The sequence below is a fragment of the Haliotis rubra genome, unplaced genomic scaffold (genome assembly GCF_003918875.1).
Source record: "Haliotis rubra isolate DU_JTF1 unplaced genomic scaffold, ASM391887v1 Scf694, whole genome shotgun sequence".
Classification (NCBI taxonomy): domain Eukaryota; kingdom Metazoa; phylum Mollusca; class Gastropoda; order Lepetellida; family Haliotidae; genus Haliotis; species Haliotis rubra.
The window spans coordinates 446,811-472,362 of NW_025767406.1; the positions used below are offsets into that span (position 1 = coordinate 446,811).

Here is a 25,552-nt window from a genome sequence, read left to right on the forward strand (position 1 = left end):
GTGCTATTTACACAAATCTTGAAGCTTTTTGTGTATTCGAACTCCGTGTCTAAAAATAGGTCAACAATTTGTTCCGGTCGCATTTTATGACATTTAATCAACAAATGATACAAGTGTTACATTTAATGCAATAAGTATATTAGTTTACCTGCGGACATTTTTTCATGACCTCGTTTTTTAAACTGAACTGTGCCATCCTTTCGTTCCAATTGAGTTAAAAAGAGGCATTAATAAGTCTCATTCACAGTTTAGGCCAATGGAAATATGCAGAGTCACGAAGGTTTTCAATGCATTTTGGAGAACCACACTAGCATGAGGTGAATAGTCGCCCTGTCGTTTGTTATAAAGAGGTTGCCTTAAGAGGACAGTAAGCGTGCATACCCGATGGACTCGCGACTGGTGCTTGTATAGTACTCCGGTATATTATAAAACATCTTAATCAGAAAGACTGCTTTAATTTGGAGGTAAGTTGTCCATATTTTAATTATTAGTTCTTCATTTTGGGTCTGACACTTAGAGACATTCTGTCGCTTTTTTCTGTAGATATTATCTAAAACATCCAACTTTCAATCATCGAATTTTATTTCTCTCATAATGTAATAACTCAATTCTGGAGACAATATTTCTTAAAAATTAAAGTTATTCAGAATAGTGGAAATTATATTTGTAATGGGAAAAAATTATCCGGTTGGTCGGGTAAAGTTTGATTTTATGATTTTTTTTCTACATCTCCTACAACATTTTACGCTGAAGATCGTAAGAAAGATATATAATATAGAAGTATATTTCTAAAACAAAATACTGCGCCACTCAGATAAGGTTATGAGTAGCCAAAAACGAGAAACGGAATAGACAGCAAAGGCAGTTATCTATATAATAACTTATATCTGCGGTGTACTATTAAAAAGATGGTTTTTTTTCAGTATGATAAATCTCACCTTTGCATAAACAAATATTCTCATAACTTGACAGGTTTTGAAAAATGGGGATGGTGTTTTTTTAACTCTGTAACAAAATTATACCCAGGTATATATGACTAATTTCAGAACTTTCTGACCATTTTTATTTTACACGGGGAATAGTTGAGATTTGTTGACATGCCTTAGAAATCAGAAATCAGAGCGTGTTTTGAATAAATTGTGTTAATGTTAGCGGTACAATAAATATTTTTAGATGTTTCCATCTTGTGAAATACTGGTTACGTGGTACGATGTAATTTTGGTTGTTATTTTTTTAAAAATCAACTTACTTATGGTTTTACAAAATGTTCCCCTTCAAGGACCATTTACTTTGTTTCATAACTAGCTATATGTATCAATATCGCCATATCGTATCGCTGTGTGGAGAAGCCGGGTGGATATCTCACAGGATATCATAATAGCTTTGGCCTTTTCAGTTAGTGTATTATCAGTTGTGGGAGTTTCAGTTGGGAGACACATTGTACAATGTATGTGGTTTTATACGTCCCGCGTTTTTTTACCAAGAGCCGAGGAATGCATAAGGCAACATATACCCAGAGTGATACTGCTACAAGGAATTTCCCCTACCGATATGTTTCAATCTGCCGTTGTAAATGAAAAAGAGACAGAAAACAACTGTTCTATTGATCAATGAGCTTAGGGTTAACTTTCACCGCCGAGTAGAGAACGCAAAACGTTTTGATTCGCTGTACGATGTGAACGATTTTTGGTATGTTATGAAGATGACGTGAATTAGTGAGATCACATTTATCAAAACATTGATTACACAACAGTCTCGTTTTCTGCTGACCGGGTTCAGTCCTATTGCGCAACTTAGTACAATAACCAGTCCAGGATTTTGAGACCAAATCATTGAACTGGATGCATAAATATTAATCAGTATTATTTGATACATCTGTATATTGCAACACTACGCTCCTTATAATCCTTGCAAACATGTCGTGCAGCGTGCTCTGTCGTACAGCGAGCACTGACAAACAGAAACCTGGAAATCGTGGAAATCTCAAAACGAGGCTCTGCCGCTAGAAATGTTTGGCGGTCTGGTTCGGACTTGATATTATATCAATCACATTGTGCGTTACAGGACTACACCAAAAAACACATAACAGGTGTAACCAGTGAGCCAGATGCATTGTGAATCAGTTTACGACCTCATCAAACAGGGGCAGTCTGTGACGTCTTAGTTAAGGTCATGCTGCCTGCACCTCGCCATAAAATGTAGAAATACAATGTTATTAAAGTTTAAAATTAAAATCCATTTGTTAATACCATTTTCTTATAAAATAAGGAATTGGAATCCAGTGTAACCATAGTTTGAGATGTCTATTTCCACTTTCACACAGGAAAATTCGGAGACTCATGTTTCGGTTTGGGCATGAAGGCAACATTAATATCTACACAAAATATTTATTACTTTCATTTATGTCTGGAAGTTCATCAAAGATTAGGGGCGGCTGGGTAGCCCAGTGGTTAAAGCTTTCGCTCTTAAGACCCGTATCGATTCCCCACATGGGAACAAGGTCTGAAGCCAATTTCTGTGTCCTCAGCCGTGATATTGTTGGAATATTGCTAAAAGCGGCGTGAAACCATACTCACTCACTCATCATGGATTATCTTGCTCAGTTGTTCGATCAAGGTTACAACAATCAAGCCCTCAATGGAGCTTTCAAAACGTTTTATGGTAGACATGTACAGGACACTTCCAAATGTGACGCCTCAGTGGCAGAACATCACGTCCGAAACAATTCCTTAGTTTGATTTGGGGGGATATACAGTGACCACGTGCAACCACTCAGCTGTGGTCAGTCGTTTTATTGACCGTTTTCGAAATAGATTTAATCAATCGTGTATGCAATGCTGTTGCTTTATCCGTCACAATATACACCATGTCTCGCTGTCTCGAATGTCCGGAAGTTACAGTCCTCTAGGTTTGCGTTACCAGGGCAGAGACGGAAACAACTTTTTTGAGAAAGGGGGTGCACACTGGGGAGGGGGGAGAGAGGAGGGGGACACACTTCATTTTTCACAAGAGTTACGGTGGTCAGTTAATAAACTTTCGGGACAAAAAAGTGTGTGTGTGTGTGTGTGTGTGTGTGTGTGTGTGTGTGTGTGTGTGTGTGTGTGTGTGTGTGTGTGTGTGTGTGTGTGTGTGTGTGTGTGTTTGGAGGTGTATGTGTGTGCGCACCCCTGCACCCCATCTCTGGATCTGCCTATGCAGGGTCCGACTGTAGTGTTTTTCCGTAGCATTTACATTGCATTGGGTTGTGCAGTAGCACTCCAGGCAGGTGCTTGCATTTCAACAGAAGCATTTGTCTGACCCCCGGGCTATGACGTGACCCCCCAGGCTGCATGTTGCATGTTGACACAGTGAGACACCTGGCTTTCGGTTAAGTTTAAACGCATTTTATTCACAATGGGATTGCATACAATTTGTACAGCTTAGGACACATTCTCCCAGGTATTTACACCACAGATTTAAGTGTAGCGTTGTACTGGGACGGGGCGATACTTCAAGACACAATAGGAAAGGTAAGTGAACAGCGAGACCGATTTAGTCCACGCTAGTCTATGTATTACACACATATATCGGTTCAATCTGATTTGTTTTCTACGATTTCTAGTTATTGCAAATCATCTTTTCAATTTAATATCAGTTTGGACGTTTTGGCGTAGATGCTTACACCGTCATCAAGCAAGTGATATATCATCTACACCGAGACGTCCCATCTATTGCAATAAAAAAGAGGTGTGTCCATAAAAAAAATTGTTTATCTTCATCATATCAGCTTGAAATACCACTTAAATGAATAAAGATCAGTTGATGTATTTTCGGTCATGCTACACGTATTTTCAGTCAGTTTCTAAGAACAAATTCCTTTAGAGTACGTTTATAACGAACACCTGTATAACGAGTTGACGGATACAGCTAAATGTTTGGTGGGTCCTGGTCACCTTAAGTGAGTGAGTGACTTTAGTTTTACGCCGCTTTTAGCAATATTCCAGCAATATCACGGCAGGGGACACCAGAAATGAGCTTCACACATTGTGCCCATGTGGGGAATCGAACTTGGATCTTCGGCGTGACGAGCGAACGCTTTAACCACTTGACCACCCCACCGCCTCGGTCACCCTAATTAACAATTTAGCTGCTTATTATTGCAGTCTCTCAAGTTTAGTCTGTCATATTATTCAAACCGTAATTTGTGAAAATTCTAATTCGACTCTATTATAGCGGCAACTGGAGGCTGAACCGACACCGTGTGAACACAGGTCGCTTTCCCGACGGAGCATGTCAAATGCCAGTGTTGTGTGCCGTACAAATGTTGTTCGGGTTATGAAAACATTTACAGTTTCTGCAATATCATGTTTAGATAGCAAGAGTCATCGTTATTTTTTATTTAATGACTGTAGGGTTACTTAATAGGCAATAGAATATGAGACAATGAAATAACAAACAGGAAAGTTAAAATTAGCTGAAACGTGTTAAAGAATTCCCTTGTCAGAAGTTTGCTGAATAGGCGAAGTTACCTCTGTGACTGTGTCGTCGTTCCACGTCAAAGAGGAAATGTATTTATTATTTCATGGAAAGCTTTTTGCGTGTCGAATGTATGACGTTATACCCAGTAAGCATCCAAATTCATATGACGGGCGTATTCTTCAAATATTGGGCGTTATTTTGTTCTCGCACAGTTTCCACAAAGCTACAAATTAGAACAAGAATGTTGCACACTACGTTTTGCTTTTTTACGCAAAACGAATTCTCGGAAAGCATAGACTGTTTGTTATTCAAACCAGTAAAATATTTTACTCCCCGAAATTTTTATATTCAACAACTCTGCTCAATATCAGAGCCCAAGATAAGCCGCGATTCGCCCACAATTACAGTTACATTTTCCGCACTTTCAGGCCACACTGTTTTAAATACTTCGTTTACAGATCTTTTACAGCAATATTCCTGTCAGTAGGTGGTAAAATAAAATAAAATAAAAATGCTATTTCAGATTTTTTTAAAATGTCAGTCAAAAGAAAGAGTAGCCTCCCTTTACCTACCGTTTTTTTCCATCATTTTCACTCCGTAACGTTAATTCGGCGATTTTATTTGTTTGAATATTGAAAATTTTGCTTTGCAACGATGCTAAATTCGTAACAGAAAGTCGATTTTAATAAAATAGAATTTTAATTTATTTATTTTGATTTTATTTAGCGGTGGTATTTTAAAAACGTTTGAAACTTTAGGAAAAATTACGGTCGGCGGATCCGTAAACCAAGTAATAAAAAAGATGTGTCCTTAGCAACCCTTGCCGATGGATTCAAGGACAAAACCGAAATATCAGGAAATACAGCTATAAATTTGTTCCGATACATGCAATAATATATCAGTATATATTGAAATAAAAAAATTTTAATTGTTTTCAGATGAAACAGACATTAAGTCTCTAAGGCCTCCTTTTTGTGCTTCACAAAACTTCAATTCTAAAAATACTCAAAGAAAATTCTTATGTAAATTTTACCGGATAAGAAACATATACTCTTACACACTAACAGTTAAAATTTCCTAAAACAAGTTACACTCACGGTGAAACACAAATGAAATGTGTCTTTGTTTAGATTTTCGCCTTTTAGGTTTAGGTTGGGGATGAAAAATACGTGAATACACCGAAGGACAAACATGAACAAAACTACCCTTCCCAAAAATAATCCGGTCACTTTTACCAAGTCGGCAGACTGGGCCACAGTGGTTCAACGACCGGTGTTGACGCTGAACGATATTTGAGATTTTAATGAGGTTACTGAAAGACACGGGCGTTGTACAAATTCTAGAAACCAACATTCAACTGACGGTAATCAAACGAATGTTGAGGTAAGGTCTGGTCACCTAAATAAACGAAAATATCATTTAGTGGCAAATGCATACTTTGGAACTGACTTTCATTTCGCGCGACACATTTAGAGATTTAACCTTCAAAGCGTCAAACTGTATAACCGTCGGAGCTTTCTAGTGTCTGTTTTTCAAACGAGTCTTTTTTCAGTTTATTTTACTTCAGATAACGACATTAAATGTCTTATCTCTGTGTGATCCCAAATAGCGTTTTTACATAGCGTTCACTTTTCGAAAAGTACATTAATACTGTGAAGTAAAATACGTGAGAAAAATAACTGGGTATTCAGAGGTTGAAAACTACTCCGTGGGAAACCGATTATTTAATGCAGTTGACCGTCGACAAGATCCACCCCAGTGATTGAAATAACGGCGTGCCCGCCTGCCCGCCTGCCCGCCTGCCCGAGGCTGCCAACTTTCGTGTCGGGCTGCCTGAAAAAATCTCCACAAGCCCGATTGTCTGAATGATATTTTTAAATACCTCCCTTTTGGAAGCTACGTATGAATAACACGCGAGAAGATATATATATTTGAAGCGGGTATCGCTCTAAACATTCACTGTTAAAGTTTTTCAGAAAATATATCATTTTGATGATATAAACCGATAAGGTGAATTGCAAGTTTAACGGGCTCTTTTCAAATGTCACAGGCTGGGGATGTGACAGAGTATTTATTTCAAGCTTGTTGTTTTTAATTTGCTGAATTAATTCACATTTGAAACAATGATAAATGCAATTTATGAGTCAAACGTACGGACAGGCAACTTTCAAGATGGGCGGCAACATTTATGGGTCACCTGCCCGACTGTCTGGTTGAATGTGAAAATTATTTCGATCACTGATCCATCCCGCTATCAAATGTCATTATAACATTTTGGCCGAAACAGAATTCGAAATCCAAATTTCATGCAACTGCGATGTACATCTAAATCTGTTTCCCTGTCCAGCGCAACAACCTAACACTTAAGCTGCTTCCCGCCTCTCATATCGCCGTATAACCCAGTTTTGGTGCAAATTGACAACGTGCAAAGGGGAGCCGGGGACCGGCATAGGAGAACCGCGAATGAGCTATCGGAATGTGCTCAGCTAAGCTTGTTCCCTGCTCTCTTTGCGCGCTATATTGCAATATGCGAGACGAGGCCCAGCTTAGTGCTAAGCGACCTTGTTACGTCATGTTCTTCTGAATATTGTGACGTCACAATAACGACGTCATACCATCTGAAAATGGAGGACATAATGCAATGATTTGGATGTTTATGCCTGAGAAACACAGCCCAAACAAAGTGACACATTTGATGTAAGTAACAGTATATTGAACAGTTACAGGCCGACAACATTTGACTACGACAACATTTGACTGTACAGACTGTCGGTCTTGTGAATGTGATCAATGCGGAAGACGTCAGCTTCGCACCCAGTCACCAGCAACAAGTGGACAGCCCCGTAGATCACAGTGTTATTTCAGCCAATCATATGTCTTTTGGGAAATCCACAGCTGAAAACCTTTGCATTGCAGGCAATTAGGGAAATTGAGATTGTGAGCTGTGTAAGGCATCGAGATGGTGGAAGGTATCCGGTATTCTGTAATCTTACCGATGGTTCACGCAAAAAGAGAGCACAAAAGATTCGTTGGCAAAACAGATTGTTGCAAAAACCATGGAGGGCAGTTTATCCCTAAATTGAAATGTTGCCACCCTTTTCGTCATACCGCGACTTCTAAAGGTTCTGTACAAATATAACAATCGTTTTGAAATGTGCTTTAAACCGATATGCACCCTCTCTAACGAATGGATGGCGATGGATTTTTCATTAACTCAGCAATGATTATAACTCGCCACAGATATCAGGGATCACTAAAAGGCTGCGCAGTTCAACAAATAAATATCCTACATTTACATTTCAAAACATTTTCGAAATGTGTAAAACATGGCGACATTTTACAATGTACTGTATTTTCATCACATTTGTTTTGCCTAAAATGGCATTGGGCGATATCAAGAAACAGGAAATTTCCTGAATTTCCAAACTCAAAAACCGTTTAGATCACTTTGGTGCGTTATATATTTCGATTTTTATTCGTCTTCAAATTGGAGGAAGCATATGTAAGTCCCTCTGGTATTAAGAGGGTTAATCCGGTTAAGGAAACCTATGACACCATTCAACGCAGTACCTTGACGCAAGCCCCTCCAAGTTTTTGTCATGAAATAGCAGTGGGCGTTGCCTGTTTTTCCGGTTTGTTGAGTGAGTGAGTGAGTGAGTTTAGTTTTACGTTGAGCCATACAAGATATGCCTCTCAGGCAAATGCCATACAGGAACTTGTAATTTAACTAATTCAGATTGACATATATTTCTCAAATAATCGCCCCATTGACTTCTTGACATCCAGCACGTATAATGGTACACGCTTTGGCTTGTGCCACATCATAGCGCTTTTTTGATAAAAGAATATGTTTGCTTCTTGTATGTCCACGTGGCGGTTGGTAGCTTGTCAGACACCTTATGAGTGAGTGAGTGAATTTAGTTTTACACCGCACTCAGCAATATTCCAGCTTTGTGGCGGCGGTCTGTAAATAATCGAGTCTGAACCAGACAGTCCAGTGATCAACAGCATGAGTATCGATCTACGCAATTGGGATACGATGACATGTGTCAACCAAGTCAGCGAACCTGACCACCCGATCCCGTTAGTCGCCTCATACGACAAGCATGTGTTACTGAAGATCAGTTCTAGCCCGGATCTTCACAGGTCGCAGTGTGGCACTCAAAATGTTTAGAAGATAATTGAAGCATGGAAAAAATAATCGAAGCAACGAGAAAAAAGTTCATTAAACCTTCCTTGAAAGAAAATACTTAAACCTTTTGAGTGTTTCTCGTTATGTCGGTTATTTCCTTGTAGTTTCAATTATTTTTTCGTTGGTTTTTTGCTAATTTATAATCACGAGTAAATTATCAATTACAAAATATATAATCGTAGTAACGTGAAATAACTAATAATTGAAATAACGTGAAATTTGGTATAAAGCGGATTATTTTCTTCAGTAAAAGTTGGTCTGTAAGATATATGTACTTGCGAAGGTGACGTGACATCTGGAGATACTGATACAAGCTTCGTAAAATCATGCTGTTACGAGCGTGTTGATACCGAAGTCAGTTTTGTTGACGTGCTTATGCTAATACTTGGTATCATAATCAAAAGGTGCCATATACCCACAACATTCGTCACCACTCGCCCCTTTCCGTAATGTCCAAGAAGGCTCGTCCCTTCTCAATGAATTTTATTTGTGCGAAAAGACGAGAAACATAATTGAAGTACTTTGATAAAAATAATCCCAAATTAAATCGGTTATGGCATTTTGTGATTGTTAAAAAAATTGTGAAAACAATATATATCGTTGTTTTGTCATTATAAAGAACACAGCTAACAGAATAGGGCCATGAAGGGTGAGAGATTCAAATAAACACGTGCGTATGCTTACATAACGGCTCTGAGACGTTTCCAATTGAGTGTTTTCGCGGATGGTCTTGCCGACATACTTGCGATATTTTACGTGCGCTTTCCGCTTTTAGGGTATATAATTATAGGAGCTCCAAATTTCAAAACAATATATTTATGTGTGACTAATCATCTTTAATCTTAAGCACTGTATTTAAATTTCACTTCAATGGGCATATTTTAGGCTCACGATTCTTGGGGTCCTCATACGTTTTCAGCGTATTCACTTTAGATTGTATCTTTGACCGAGCAATGATTCCAAACGGCATTAGCCATTCAGAAAGCAGATGTACGACAGGAGATTCAAACTGGCTACCTTTCCGCGCTTCGCTCTGATATACATATTAACAAAATGTCCGGAAATCCAACTTGAGCGAACGCCCTTTACCCAAGGGAATCTACTCTAGTGTTTGTAACGTGAGTTAAGCTGCTATAACGTTACCTAACGTAGCGACAACATGGATAAAGGTAAAACCTCTGCACAAGTTTTTCAATTTGGGAAAAGTCCCCAAACCACTGAGGTTTACAAGCTTGTAACTAATAACGGGGTCACAAGTACAGATAAAGAAAACTGATTCCGCTGTCGTCCTCTCAACTCTGGCTGTTAATGATCGTTAATTCCTCCTGGCTGGTATGTTTTCTCTTAATATTCCGATCTGGATATTGATCGAGGTATGGGTGAAGTTAGTTCTGCATGACTGTAATCCAAAATATGACCATTTAATCGATCGTTAAATTAAATAAATATTTTCTTTCTTTTCATCTAGTCCAACGACAGCGTGTCACTGCCGGCTTCCTACATGGCAGACACACCCGCTTCTCCGCCTCCACAGGACGACGTCGTCACCAGCCTCACCCTCAAGCGCCGTGTTTACACGAGGCTGGAAATTGACGAAGCCTACAAAGACGAGACTCCTCCTTGGACCTTCGCTGGCTACTTCAAGTCGGCGTGCAGATGCTCCAAAGAAAAAGCCATCTCTGGCCTCCTGAGCGTCTTCCCTATCGTCACCGTCATCAGGAAGTATCAACTACGTCGGTACATCCTCGATGACTTCCTGTCAGGCCTCTCCACTGCTTTCCTTCATCTGCCACAAGGGCTGGGTTTCGGACTGCTTGCCTCTTTAGCCCCCCATCAACGGCCTGTATGCCACCTTCTTCCCAATCCTCCTGTATACGCTCTTTGGAACCTCTCAGCATGTAAGCATGGGAACAAATGCGGTTATTGCCCTCATGACGGCTAATATCGTTGAACGTGAGGGGGACATGTTCAAAGCATCGTTTGTCAATGGGACAGTTCCTGATGCGGAGTTTCTGAATCATAAAGTGGGGGTGGCAATGGCCGCGGCGTTCTTCAGCGGACTGATACTGTTAGTGATGGGAACTTTGCGCCTTGGCTTTCTTACCATGTATTTATCCGTGTCGTTCGTCGGTGGGTTCACCACTGCATCTGCTGTTCACATCGCCACAAGTCAGGTCAGCAAGATGCTCAATATCAAAGTAAAGGCGTTCTCTGGAGCAGGAAAAGTCATCCTTACGTACGTGGCCATCTTCACCAACATCGCAGACACCAACGCGGCCGACATCATCATTGCCCTCATTAGTGTGGCTATTCTTCTGGCTGTCAAAATAGGCATCAATGAACGATACGCGCGTAAACTGAAGATTCCAATACCCATTGATCTCATAGTAGTTGTAGTAGGGACAATAATATCTCATTTCGCAGAACTCAACCGACACTTCAACATCGCCATTGTTGGTGATGTACCGACAGGACTGCCTGTGCCCATGCTGCCGAATTTAGAAGTTATTCCCAGGATAGCAACAGATGGGTTCGTCATTGCAATCATAATATTTGCCATGACGATATCAATGGCGAAGCTGATGGCACGACAACATGACTACGAGCTTGACTACAACCAGGAACTAATAGCATATGGCATGAATAATTTTGCCTCCTCTTTCTTCCACTGCTTCCCATCCTGCACAGCTCCACCCAGAACAATGATCCTCAGCTCTTTAGGATCCAAGACAACCCTGAACGGTATCCCGTCAGCCCTCTTCATCCTCATCGTCCTGCTGGTCGCTGGTCAGCTGTTCGTCTCCCTACCGATCGCTGTCCTGGCTGCTATGATTGTTGTTGCTATGAAGAACCTCCTGCTGCAGATACGGCAGCTCCCAGGATTGTGGAGGTCAAGCAAGGCCGACTTCACCATCTGGCTCTTTACCTTCCTAGTCGGGGTGCTGGCAGATCTGGACCTCGGAATCATCGTTGGCATAGGAATATCTGTCCTTACCGTTGTCGTCCACACGCAGCTCACCGCGGGATTTGTCACGGGTGTCTCGACAAAGGAGGACGTGATGGTGTCTGAGGGAATCCGGGACGGGACAAGACCGATTCCTGGCATCTCGGTGTTCTTCTTCAACTCAATGTTGTATTTTGCCAACGCGGAGAAGTTCAAGAAGGAGATATTTGAGAAGGTGTACCATCCTGCTACAAGGGAAAACATCAAGAGAGATATCAATGCAAAAGCATCGGGTAAAGGTGAAACCTCTGACGGCGACGATGGCACGGAAGTCGACCATGCCGATGTTGTGGCTGTCGTGTCGGATGACGCTCACGTCCACAGCATCATCATTGACTGTTCCGCCATGTCCTTCATTGACATCGGTGGTGTGAATATGCTCCAGGTAATTGCGTCGAAGTATGGAAAGGTAGATACAAAGGTCTACCTGGCCTGTGTTGGGCAGTATATGTGGAAGACACTCCAGAGAGCTGGCTTCTTTGACAACTTCCCAAAGGAAAATGTATTTTTGATGTATGGGATGCCGTGACCGCTATTCAAAAGAAAGGTTCCAGAGGAACCACTTACCTCTGAACGCATGAGTCTTGTATCAAGACCTTCCTTGTTTTAGATTCTGGTATGGTAGATCCGTCTTTTACTGAGACAGTTCTGTTCTATACATTGTAAGGCTATAGGGGCGGTGGGATAGCCTATTGGTTAAAGAGTCCCTCACATGGGTACAATGTCTGAAGCCCATTTCTAGTGTAACATTAGTGGAATATTGCTAAAAGCGGCGTAGAACCTTACTCACTGACTGTAGTGCTGTAGCTAGTAGAACTGGCGTTGAAAAAGGTTTTCAAACAAGAGGTGCAGTCTCGATCCGATAGGGAAACCAGGGCCTAGATTTTCGAAGCTCTCTTAGCGCTAAGATAGTCGTAACTTCCATATATTAACATTAACTTACGACGATCTTAGCGCTAAGAGAGCTTCGAAAATCTAGGCCCAGGTCGACTAACATAGACAGATCATCATGATGTTCTCTTATTAACTGGAATGTAAGAAAATGGTCATGCGTGGAGTTTTAGCTCCCGAACAATCGGACAATTACATTGTAACAGGTATTTGGATAGGTGGTATAATGAGGAATAAACTTCCTAAAGTAAACGTACCTTATGTATGATTGTATGCATTTATGTTTGCTGTAACTTTGTGACAACAGTTCAGCTTTAGCGACTTCTAAGGCATATATCAGCTCTAGCGCTAGAATAAGTTTGTGGGACTGAATTCAGTTGAACATGCTGATCTATGCGCTAAGACTATCGTAACTGCCGTACTTGAACAAAGACTCTGAGTCCCAATACGTCCGTAATACTACAACATTCGTAAGGTTATGTTTACTATAGAGTTGCGACAGGTCGTAACCTAATGAACGCTCGGTTGATCGGGACCCAAGATAGTTTGGGCGCTCAGATAGCTTTGTGGGACGGGATCCTGGACCCAGTTCTGTTATTAACCCAAGATCACATGGTCCCGATTTCTCGAAACAAACTGAGTTTTGACTTAATTTAACGTTTTTACTCACATTTGAGAAAACGCAGGAAAACGCATTTCCCAGAATAAACTGAAATCGAGATTTAACTCAAACATAGTAGACAATTTAAGTCTAGTAGATATTTTATTTGAATTGTTTTGGCTTTTTTATTTTAGAAATGCAGTTGAGTTAGAAATTAAGCTATTTCAAATTGTCAAACTCAGTTTCGAGAAATCGGGTCCTGGGCCTAGATTTTCGAAGCTCTCTTGGCGCTAAGATCGTAGTAAGTTAATGTTAATGTATGGCACTTATGACTATCTTAGCGCTAAGAGAGCTTCGAAAATCTAGGCCCAGGACAGCTATTCTCGAAACGTTCGTAGCCCTACGAACTTCTCAAGCACATTCTCAACACATTGGCTACGATCAAAGTTAAGAATTCTTAGGGCTACGAACGTTTCGAGAATAAGGGCCCAGGACAGTTATTCTGCCTTATAGATAGAAAGTTTGATGTTACATTTCTTGTATGATTTGAGGAAAATGTGACATAAATTTCTAATGTATATGAAAACTCTGAACCATATTCACCTATAAGTCAGCTACTGGTATTGACTAAAAGCGAGGCGTTTTTCGTGTTCAGATGGTGCATAGCATATACTTATATTTTTGTTAGAAAAACCCAATAAATACATTACAAAATAACACTTGCGATTTTTGTAATCATTATGCACACGTTCCTGTTCTTAATCTGGGGATACTTCTCGTTATTACCTGAAGTTTCCAAAGAAACGGTGTTAATTCAACAGAGGGTACACTTTCTATAAATCTCATGAACTGATGCTTGGGATCTAGGGCCAGTCAGATGTAAAGTTTCTCAATACAAACTGGCTGGATTTCTTTGGCCCCCTGATGCGGGTACATTTTTACAATGGGGAAACCCTCAAAACAAATATTTCTTGGATGGACCTCCAGCTCAAGTGTAGATACCATGGCGCTCAGAAACGACCGGGTGTATAAAAGTCCACAACGATGAAATTCAGCGGTATTAGTTTACTTTCGGAACGGGTCGATCGGTTAGTTTTTTGAGATACAGCAATCAAAATTAATATGCGTTACATAATAACAATTGGCTTGATGTGGTCTCCAGCAGCCCATGCCTGACGTAAGAGGCGAAAAAACGGGACTGAGTGAACAGTGACGTAACGATGCATGTCATGATCATGTCACAACTGCGTACAGCAATCGATGCTCATGATGTTAATCTCTGGTCTGGTTCATGTTTATATATATCGCAATCATATACCTGGAATATTGCCGAGCGGGCGATACAGCCATCTTAATCTAGGTCACGCATTGTCGCTATTCGATCCTCGTTTTTCGGACGGGGCGGTGGGGCAGCCTATTGGTTATAAGGCGTTCACTCGTCACGCTGAACACCCGGGTTCGATTCCCCACATGGGTACAATGTTTGAAGCCCATTTCTGGTGTCCCCCTCCGTGATATTGCTGGAATATTGCTAAAAGCGGCGTAAAACCCAACTTACTCGTTATTCACCCTAGAAGAATACTAGTAGTGGGTCTGGCATTGATACTACCCCGGAATATTCACATGCAACTCCACCACTTACCCCAACATACTCCAAACAACCACACAGCTTTCGAAACTTACTGAAACGCTAATAAAATATAGAGAAAATTTTTTTTCAGTGAACACAGTTTCATGCTGCCAGTTTTCACAGCCATTATTTCATTCTGCGATCATATCCCAGATCGGCTCATGAATACAAGACCGCCTCCGTGGTGTAGTGGTTAGAGCGTCCGCCCGCGTCACACCAAAAGACGTTAAAATATGGTACTTGTTGGTCCCTGCCTGGCGCTCGGCATTAATGGGTACAACAAGGACTGGTCGGCTCGGAGTCAGTATAATGTGTCTGAGTGGGGTATTCATGCTTCACTGCGGCATGGTATCTCAGTGGGCTAGCACTATAAAACCAGCTTAAGTCTGGGCTAGTACAAGCAGCCGCACCTACACATACACACTCATGCACGTCGTCATATGAGCGAAATATTCCCCAGCGCGACGTTAAACCCAATTTCACCTCAACTCATGAATACAAGATTTTAGCTTCGCAAATGTTCCCAGGACAATCGAAGTACTTTATTGATTCATTGAAGGGTTCTGTGGACGGGAGAAAATATGGATACGTGGTCATTGATGACTCCCCATAATTTGATCAGCAACCCGTCAAGATCCGGGTTAGAATTGGTTCAGAAACCCAAGAGGCAACTAACGGGGTCGGGTGGGCAGGCTTGCTGACTTGGTTGACTCATGTCATCGTATCTCAATTATGTAGATCGGTGCCCATGTTGATGAGCACTGGATTTTCTGGTCCAGACACGGTTATTTAGCTTTTTAGCTGGAATATTGCTAATATTTTACGTACAGGGACATTTCCCGATGATGTGTGCACTGTGTACTTATATAACCTGTTGGAGCATGCAGCTTACACACCGAGAAAATCGGAAACTACATCACCGGAAAGTGTGGTATTCTCAGACTGTTGGTGAACTTCAATGTGTTTTAGCACGTGGCATTGACATTCCTAATTGTTGCAGTGGACCGTAATTATTTTGTGCTTAAGCGAACTAGGGCATTCAATGACTAATCTTATTCAATGTGACAAAAACATTGCATAAATATTCCTACTGGTTAATTGGGTTTTATTGCGCAGTTTACATGCGCCAAGACACCTGTGAAACATTCTGATTATAAAAAGATATTGTACGTAAAAGATAAACCAGTACATCTTGTACATGGATAAGTGAACTTCAATAAAATTGGATTCTTTGTAAATGTCCATTTTCACTGTAATAACATGTTTAACATTATTGAATATAAATTTTTGATTTGTCACATATCTTTTGTGTTGCTTCTTCACAACTATTTGGGGCGGTGGGGTAGCCTAGTGGTTTAAGCGTTCGCTCGTCACGCTGAAGACCCGGGTTCGGTTCCCCACAGGGGCACAATGTGTGAAGCCCATTTCTTGTGTCCCCCGCCGTGATATTGCTGGAATATTGCTAAAATCGGCGTAAAACTGATGTCACTCACTCACAACTATTTGATAAAGAAAAACAAATCCCATGCATGAAGGATGATAATAAGGGGAGAAAACTCATGTCACCTTGTCACACGTCCAAAAACCTTCAAAAAGAAACCAACAAAGAGCTTCGTTCGTTATTCAATGATGCTGTCATTCATAGCAATTCATAGACTTGCGGACCTTAACTAGCACTAATATATGGAATCCTGGAAGGGACATTGTCGCGTTGTCGCATTGTCGCGTTGTCGCCCTCTCAAATACAAGCAACATGAAGCAAAATTAACCAAAGGCGACACGCGACATCGCGACAACGCGACATTTCGCCCATTTGTCGCATTGTCGCGATGTCGCGTGTCGCGTTTTGAATAATATCTTTTTTTATTCCTCCAAAGGGCGACCCACGACATAGCGACAATGTCCCTTCTCGGATTCCATACTAATACCACGTCCAAGGTTTAACTTGTTCTAATATTGTACTGTTAATGCGTTATGCTGTATCACACGATATAAACTCTAAAACCAACAGGGTATAGACATTTCCCCTGCATTATGGAAACCTTGAATGTGCTTGGTTAGACACAACAAACACGGGTAAAGGATCAACCATGTAATCGATAAGCTATACAAGGACTTAAGAAAATTCCTTTAAACAATCCAGAAAGTCACTGGAAGTGTATTGGTGAAAATACAATAGTTATTACAAAAGCATGTTCGTAATAATTATATTAAAAATAATCAAAGAACGCTTGTTGTTATCATATTGTTTTTATAGTTAACTTGTGCATTTGTAGCAGGAGAACAATCTAGTGTCCATACAAAACCTCAAGAGTTAACATTATAGTTCAGCCTGTCTCTGTTTCGATGATGCGAATATTAACTAAACCCTTGATAAACCAAAACAGAATAATTGCACAGTGTCCATTATCTCTCCCACCCACTCTCTCTCTCTCTCTCCTCCGTCTCTCTCTCTATCCCCCCCTCTCTCGCACACACACAATTCATATGCAGCTGTTTTCTCTTGCCGATATAATAACGTCTTCAGTATTACTTTTTGTCACAATCTTTCTCACGCATCTGATGCTTTTTTCCCTTTTTGGAGGTGTTTTTTCTACTCTCTGATAAACCTGATAAAATCTTGAGATGTATCACTGCTATGTACACACATGCAAGCACATGATAACGCTGCTGCAGATGATGTATAGTATCTGCAACATAGAAACAAGTAATCGTAGATAGATTGAAACATCTACATGAAGAGGTTACTATCGCTCACAAAGAAAGGATGAGTAGAATCTGTGCATTATATATATATACTAGTGTGTGAATATATGGTAAATGAAGCTGATACCTGTATAGTTTGTGTTCACGTCCTAATTGTGACTGTATTGATTACGTTGTTTTGTCCGAATACATGATGAAGCCAGTGGTTATTATTTAATATAATTTCTAAATGAATATTGAAATGTTCAGCCTCGAAACTGACAAAATTGTTGGCGCAAGCATAAAGTACTTAGGGAAATATGTTTCACGAATTGAAAAAATTCGATCAGACATAAAAAAAACCCCGTAATTGCTCATTTCCCTTGCATGAGTCCAATACACATGGTTTACAACATAATCTACATTCTTCACTTAAATATCTGTTGGTAATGCATCTTAAGTCATAAAAAGGTAAATGGCAATTTTAGTTAGAATGGTGGAATCCTGAAAATGAAATAAAACAGACGAGACAACAAGAAAATCACTAAAACGATGTATAATTCTTTCTTGAAGTGATGAATTGTGAGGTGGGCTAATTTTTAGCATATTTTAGTGGATTCCAAAATCATATTCATAAAATCCCACACAAAGTACACTTTTACCCCTCCTTTTTCCAATTTTATGTGTTACTCTTCCAGAAAAGAAACACATAGGTGATTTTGAGAATATTGACTCGTGTAGCTGCAGATTAAACAACACAAATATACTATTTCCTTCCAAAACGTCATCTGTGTGTGATTGTAAACAGCTTCAGCGCCCAAACCCGGCAATTTTATCATTTGCTCTTGTTATAGAAGCGTTTGAAGGAATATTTGCCAAAACGTCACCTAGTAAACATGCAAAGCAAAATGCACGTGCAAGTAGGCGGAAAAGCATGCGGTATCGATCACTATACAAAGGCAAACATTGTGTTTAATTTTGTCATTCGTTTTGGCCTGGAAAAGAGGAAATTATCATGCCACGACTGACAGCCGCCAATCGAAACAACGCCAAAGGCCGCCTTGAAGCTGGGGAGTCGCAGTCTGCAGGCAAAGGTCATTCGACCATAAACAGTTCACACGGGTGTTGATTTAGTTCAAGGTCAAGGAAAAGTGCACTCAAGCAAAAGTCATTACAGCTTGTTCACCTTGACCTGACCAAGTGAATACTAATGCAATGCGTGACCGTGTCACAACTAGTTGGGTCTATTATTGTGAAGGGGTGCACCTTTGTCAGTTGAGTCTCAACATGTCAAGGTCTGCGTTTGACATCTCAGTGTCGAGAATTCGTCAGCAATGTCCCAACTTTCTTTAAATATATATATATGAAGCTACAGATGGATTAATGTTTCCGATTCGGGCTTTTAGGCGACTACTGGGACAGCAATATTCCAGTTGAACATGAAATAGAAAAAGTGATAATTGAACTGGGTGTAGAGAGTGGTAGCGAGAGTGAATCAGATTGTGAAAGTAACTGACGTCTGTACGTTGTAGGTGAGGTGAGGTGAAATTGGGTTTAACGTCGTGCTTGAGAATATTTCGCTCATATGACGACGTGCATGCGTGTGTATGTGTAGGTGCGGCTGCTTGTACTAGCCCAGACTTAAGCTGGTTTTATAGTGCTAGCCCACTGAGATACCATGCCGCAGTGAAGCATGAATACCCCACTCAGACACATTATACTGACTCCGAGTCGACCAGTCCTTATTGTACCCATTAATGCCGAGTGAGAGGCAGGGACCAACAAGTACCATATTTTAACGTCTTTTGGTATGACGCGGTCGGGGATGGAACCCGCGACCTTCCGCTCTCCGGGCGGACGCTCTAACCGCTCCACTACGGAGGCGGTCCTGTACGTTGTTAAGCTGTAAACCAAACTAGATAGAATATGACTGTGTAAACAATTCAATTAAACATGACATTATTGCTTTTTAGAAGTGTTGTTTTCCGGGACAAGTTCTGTAACGAATTCATGCATGCATGCTTCGCACAAACGCCACATTAATCACATTCTCTGCCTCCCTATTTAATGAAGTTAACTCGACCTGCCGTTTGTGCCATTTGACCTCCCGGGTCATGCATATGTAGAGTAGCTCAGGTCAAGCTGAACAAGCTGTAGACTATAGTACCACAATTGCTACTTTTAACGCCCTTGTTAAATTATATATGTGCATGTCTGTCTGTCCGTCTGTGTAATAAATATATTATACAAATCAGCTTTCTGTTGTTTTTGCAAGGAGCGTTTTAAACATGCCATGTCTGTTTATGGAGCCGAGCGTGTCAACGAGTCAATGCTTGGGTGAAGCATTGTTTACCATCCCCGCTATACGGCGCTCGCTATACGATGACTGAACACACCTGTGTCATGCTACCTATCTGTTGTTTAAAAATGCAGCTTAATAATGGAATGCCACATGCTAGCAGTTATCAAAACAGTTTACCTGACCTATTGCAAATGTGCTTCCTGTGTGCGTGTGTGCGTGCGTGCGTACGTACGTCTATTGCAGTGGCAGTTTTAGAGCTCTTTGGCCCCTGATATCACAGCTCGGGACAAGAAATAGCTTCATTGCACCCAATTAGGGAATAGAAAACGGGTCTCCGGCGTGACTAGCTAGTATTGCAACCACATGGCTAAACCCCACCACACACACCCCTACTCACGGAGGGGAAACAACAAGTTCCACATTTTAACGTAGGCCTACTTTGTACTGACGCGAACCAGGATCGAGCCCCTGACCTCCGGACCCCGGGATAGTACATGTTTTCCTTCAGCGGCTTTGTAGTACAGACTGAGTTGATATACTGCTGTGTACCAGAGCTCATCTGCGCCGGGCTACACTTACAAATTGTATTGATCACATCCTGTACCGTTGTGACGCATGGACTAGCAATCGACAAGAGATGCACAACTCGTACCAGGACAGGAACTACGTGCCGTTTTCGCCTTGGGTGACCTACGTCGCCCACAGTCCGACGCTAGTCGGGCACGTTGTTTATTTAAGGTGTAAGAGTTCAGTTATTACATTGCTGTTCTCCATACAGAAGAAGAAGAAAGAAGAAAAATATTTTATTAGAGTGTCACACACTTCATAAAAGTGTCCGGCCAACATTGACCTACGAGACACTAAATACAACGTTGTATATAAAATTAATATATTAAAAGGTTAATACTGTAAAATATCATAAAAGGTAAAAGATACATAAAATACAGTACGACCCAGTGAGATGATATTAAGTGGCTCATTTGTGAACATTCCTATAGGAAAACATGGACAAACCCGTTGCGGCTATGGATTTTATATGGCATTCGTTGGATAATATGTAAATTTGCATGTGCGATTTTCTAATGGAGTTATGGGTCGGGTAAAACGTCCCACTTCCACTTCCAGTGGCAATGATCCGCATCGTAACTTGATTTTTGAGTTGAATTGTTTTCATTTCCATGTATGGAGAACAGCAATAATTAACAATGTAAGGTATATTAGGTGCCATGTCGACCCAGAAAACGAAAATACATAGAACTTAACGATAGACTACGGAGAGAAAAAGACTATGATAGAGTATGGAGATGCTGTTTCTCATCTTGTTGGACTTTAAAGTCAATTGTGTATGAACCCATAGGCGGATCCAGAAGGGGGATGCAGGGGTGCGCAACCCCCCTTTTGTACTGAAAGTTTATTCAATGACCATTGAAACTCGGACGAAAATGACATGTGCACCCTCCCTTTTCTCAATAGTATGCACCCCCCCTTTTTAAAAAAGCTGTATCCGCCCCTGGAACCATCATTGTGGACATGATTGTGAATAGAACTTTATCAATTTACGCTCAGTTACATAATGCTACACATTGTGTGCAGTTATGTATTATGTATGATTGTGATAAGTAATTTATCAATTTATGTATGCTGAACATAAAAATACAAATGATAGTCCACTTGTGTCTATCCGTCCGACTTTCAAAATAAATAATATTGCTTCAGTTTGTTCATGTGTTTTTATTTTGACTATTTCATTATAATATGTAGGTAACAGGTAGTAGATAATCTGTTCACTGAACCGTAAATGTTATTGTTTTAAGGTGTCTGCGAACTGGCTGTCTGCGTAATGGGAGGACATCCGTCCGGCGGGCGGTGGGGTAGACTAGTGGTTACTCGTCACGCCGAAGACCCGGGTTCGATTCCCCACTAGGGTACAATTTGTGAAGCCCATATCTGGTGTCCCTTGTCGTGATATTGCTCGAATATTGTAAAATTAAATGCACTCACTCATCCTACACTCCGAAGTGCACATCGTGACTAATAAATATTTAATCTGAACAGTTTTGCACAGCTTTGTGTACGAAGCTTCCTCGTTAACTGACTTCCTCGTCCCGGTATTTGTATGGTTTCATTCTGTTTGTACATGGGTGTGTAACCCTTACTCATATTTTATCCTTATTTAGATGCAAGTGTTTCACGTGATCTTGATAGACTAAGTATGGTTATTACCTGGGTGGGATATATATTCCAGCCACGTGACACAGGGCAAGTTAACCTATAGCTTTTCTTTCTGTGTGTATCACACCATGAGCCGGTGGTGTAAGATTACACCCAGTCAGTTCCTGCTCACAGGTGTGTGTATTATGTCACTTGTGGGGTAGCCTAGTGGGTAAAGCGTTCGCTCGTCACACCGGTGACCCTGGTTTTATTCTCCAAATGGGTACAATGTATGAAGCCCAATTCTATTGTCCCCCTCTGTGATATTGCTGGACTATTGCTAAAAGCGACGTAAAACGAAACTCACTCACCCCCTTACATTCAAAGAACACAACGTCTAACATCCAATTGTTGATGGTGAAAAAAGAGTGAAGTCAGCGAAGTTATTGTTGTTTTTATTTACAAGAATTGACTGCAATGTGGTTGAACAACAGTTCCTAATTTCAATCTCGTCATATTGTGCTATACATATTTATGACGCACTTATGTGTTTGAACAACAGTTCCTAATTTCAATCTCGTCATATTGTGCTATACATATTTATGACGCACTTATCAAGACATCTGTACTCAAAAGGGGTATCCCTTTCCAGTGAATCCGAATGTAGTCATTCTCAACACCCTTGCCAACAGGCTTTTGGAGATGTTTTACTTCCACCCATTTCCTGTTGGTCGAACATAGGTATAATGAACTAAGTCACGTGCCCACTGTGCCCACCGGATAGCACGTTCGAGTTATGCGTGGTATGAACACACACTCCCCCAGATAGCATTCGGATGTAGGCCCAACGTTGGCAATGTTGGCAAAACCATTGCCAACGTTGGGCCAACGTCTGAATGCTATCTAAACCACCCCAGCATGACGCCCTGTCCTGTTTTCAGCCGAGTAATGCTTTGATGATTTTTTATATTTTTTTAAGGCCACATAAAATAATTTCTTGCTTCTCATTACCGTCCGACTCTAAAATTTGTCCCGACCCTAATCTGTAAAATATTATTTTCACTGGTAAATTTCCGTGTATAAAGCCGGCAGACTTCAGAAATCCGTCCCAGCTTCCGGCGTTCCAAGTTTTCGACTAATACATTTCCCCTGAATGTCAAAATATAAAAATAAAATCCACCCTGCCTACCCAGTTTTTAAAAATTGATGAGAAACAAGACATTTATTTTACGTGGCCTAAACCATGTATAGTTTCTTTTACCCGCTAGTATGTAGGTTTGGAGTCGATATGCAAAAATATTGCCTTTCAGAGATGTATTTCATACTCCAGTTGCTAGCGTTCGCTTAAAAACAACTTGGAAATGGAATTGCTTTTGATGAGTCTACACAGCTAGGGTCATTTCTTTATCAATCCTCTACAAATAAAGCCACGCAACGATAGTCATGAGTAAAAGTCCTTTTTCTCCGCTCTGAATGTTAGCGAGTGCGCCACATGAAATACTCATACAGACTACACATTGGAATTTCAACGCTTGGTTGAAGCACTGTTTACCATCCCCGCTATACAGCGCTCGCTATACGATGACAGAAGACACCTGTGTCATACCACCACCTGTTTTAACATAGCACGCTAAACACTGGAATGTTACATGCTAGCAGTCATGTTATCAAAACAGTTTACCTGGCCTATTGCAAACACGCAGGCTTTCGACTGGGGACAGTCTGAACGAGGAAATAGTTGCGTCTAGGTGTGTGCGCCAGTGGGTTACACACACAGGTATGGCGCATTCCAACAAGGGACTGTCTCAAGCCCAAATCACTAACAACATACATCACTCGCCCATTCGCATATCTAAGGAAATTATGAATTTTCAGTGCAAAACATGGTTACGGATACATGAAGCAATGACTTTATTACTAAATCATCTGAATGATATGGTTTTTAATATATGTATTTGAATCCATTATTAACACAACGTCTACTTGATAACAATTCACATTCAGTTATAATATATGAAAAACTTTACTTACAGAGTCATAGGTAGTGCCAAATGTTTTATAACGGAGGTGATGGTTCAGACAAGACCTTTGATATTGCAGAAAGTGAATACAAATGATAATATTGTTCAGCATACAAAGTCAACATGTTCTCCGCCGAGCATCACATCCTGGTAATGGTTGTCCCTTATCAGATGAGGAAACGTGAACGTATACCAGTGATGAAGATTATACACTAATGGCATTCAAATTAGTTAACACTTAGGAATCCGTAGAAAAGTAAAGTTTGTTCTGTCACAGTTACCCCTAATTCGAAAGCTTTTTCTGTGGATCTTCTGCTTGAAATATGTCCTGTGGATACTGGAATTCGTCTTCAAGCATCAGCTTCGTTAATTTACCTCCAAGTCTGTTTCGTATGACATTCTCGGATGATGCATAAACCATCCGGATGTTAACTTTAGCATCTGGTCCTAACCTGGAAAACATTATATGAGGAAAAAGGTGTAACGAACAATTAAACGTATTCCCTGCATGAAACAGCCATGGCCTTCCTGAGAGAGAGAGAGAGAGAGAGAGAGAGAGAGAGAGAGAGAGAGAGAGAGAGAGAGAGAGAAGAGAGAGAGAGAGAGAGAGAGAGAGAGAGAGAGAGAGAGAGAGAGAACAATGGACACTGTGCAATTATTCCTTGTTTTGGTGTATTTAATAGGGTTTAGTTAATATTCGCATCATCAAGACTGAAATAGAGACAAACAGAACTATAATGTTAACTCTTGAGGTTTTGTATGGACACTAGATTGTACTTCAGCTACAAATGCACAAGAAACTATACAAAAAAACACCACTATTTATATTGAAAAAAATATGCAACTATGTATTTTGTGTGATTTTTAGTGAGTTAGACGAATGTATCAAAAGTACTACTATCGAACTCTCTTTGATCTCTGGCTCCCTCTCCCAAATAAAAACAACAACATATCAGCTTTATAATTACTATAACCATCAAATGATTTGTACTACTGCTCCCTAAAAGCGGCGTAAAACCATACTCACTCACTTCTTACTTACAACCCTCACTCACTTATTCACCCATGTCAGTACTAAAAGTATTTACCACCTTATCATCTTTAATCTCTCTCTCTCTCATTCAAGCTCTCAATCAATCAAATATATACGTACTATACTTACCATCTAATGAGACTCCTCTGGTAGTTATTGGTCTGATCAACGTAGGTGTACATGATATATCGCATGTTGTCTTTCGGCACGATCTCGCCTAAACGCTTAAACTCCTCCTTGTCTGCCTCGACTGTTTTACAGTCAGCGCCCAAATCAGAAATCAGTCGTATCTGGTCCAAGCAAATCTTTGTTTTCTTGTCATTAATTTTGAAAATCACATATTTGTAAACATGTCCCTTGGTATCTTTGGCGATAAAGTCGAGAGCTTCCTCATCCAGAGTGATGCCAGATGCCATAATTGAGTCGATTTAGGATACACGAAGCGAAGAGATGAATGTCCGCCCTAGTCGTCCACCTCACCGTAGCTTACAACGGGTTGCTTTTGCACACGGAACAGTCTCATTATGCTATGACTAATACAGCGATTGGTCTTCCTTATAAGGCCTCAGGAAGAGCTGGATATA

The 25,552-nt window shown here is 40.6% G+C and overlaps 2 protein-coding genes and 1 long non-coding RNA gene across 3 annotated transcripts in view; 2 read left to right on the forward strand and 1 right to left on the reverse strand.

Moving 5' to 3' along the window:
* Positions 1-13,334, forward strand: part of LOC124258461 (pendrin-like) — a 32,940-nt gene extending 19,606 nt beyond the window's left edge. The window contains 2 exon segments of the mRNA XM_046692561.1: positions 10,119-10,478; positions 10,480-13,334. Of these exon segments, the coding sequence (XP_046548517.1) occupies positions 10,119-10,478; positions 10,480-12,183 (2,064 nt within the window). The 3' untranslated portion in view covers positions 12,184-13,334.
* A 2,862-nt stretch (positions 13,335-16,196) lies between these two features.
* On the forward strand, positions 16,197-24,877 carry LOC124258464. The gene is made up of 3 exons (XR_006893603.1): positions 16,197-16,206; positions 20,288-20,292; positions 24,552-24,877. It is a non-coding gene; the product is annotated as an uncharacterized LOC124258464 (long non-coding RNA).
* LOC124258462 (cofilin-like) lies at positions 22,355-25,488 on the reverse strand. The gene is made up of 2 exons (XM_046692562.1): positions 25,098-25,488; positions 22,355-24,387 (listed from the first exon to the last, which is right to left on the reverse strand). Exons 1-2 carry the CDS (start codon positions 25,382-25,384, stop codon positions 24,219-24,221), a joined length of 456 nt encoding a protein of 151 aa, XP_046548518.1. The 5' UTR covers positions 25,385-25,488; the 3' UTR covers positions 22,355-24,218.
* Positions 25,489-25,552: the final 64 nt, after the last annotated feature.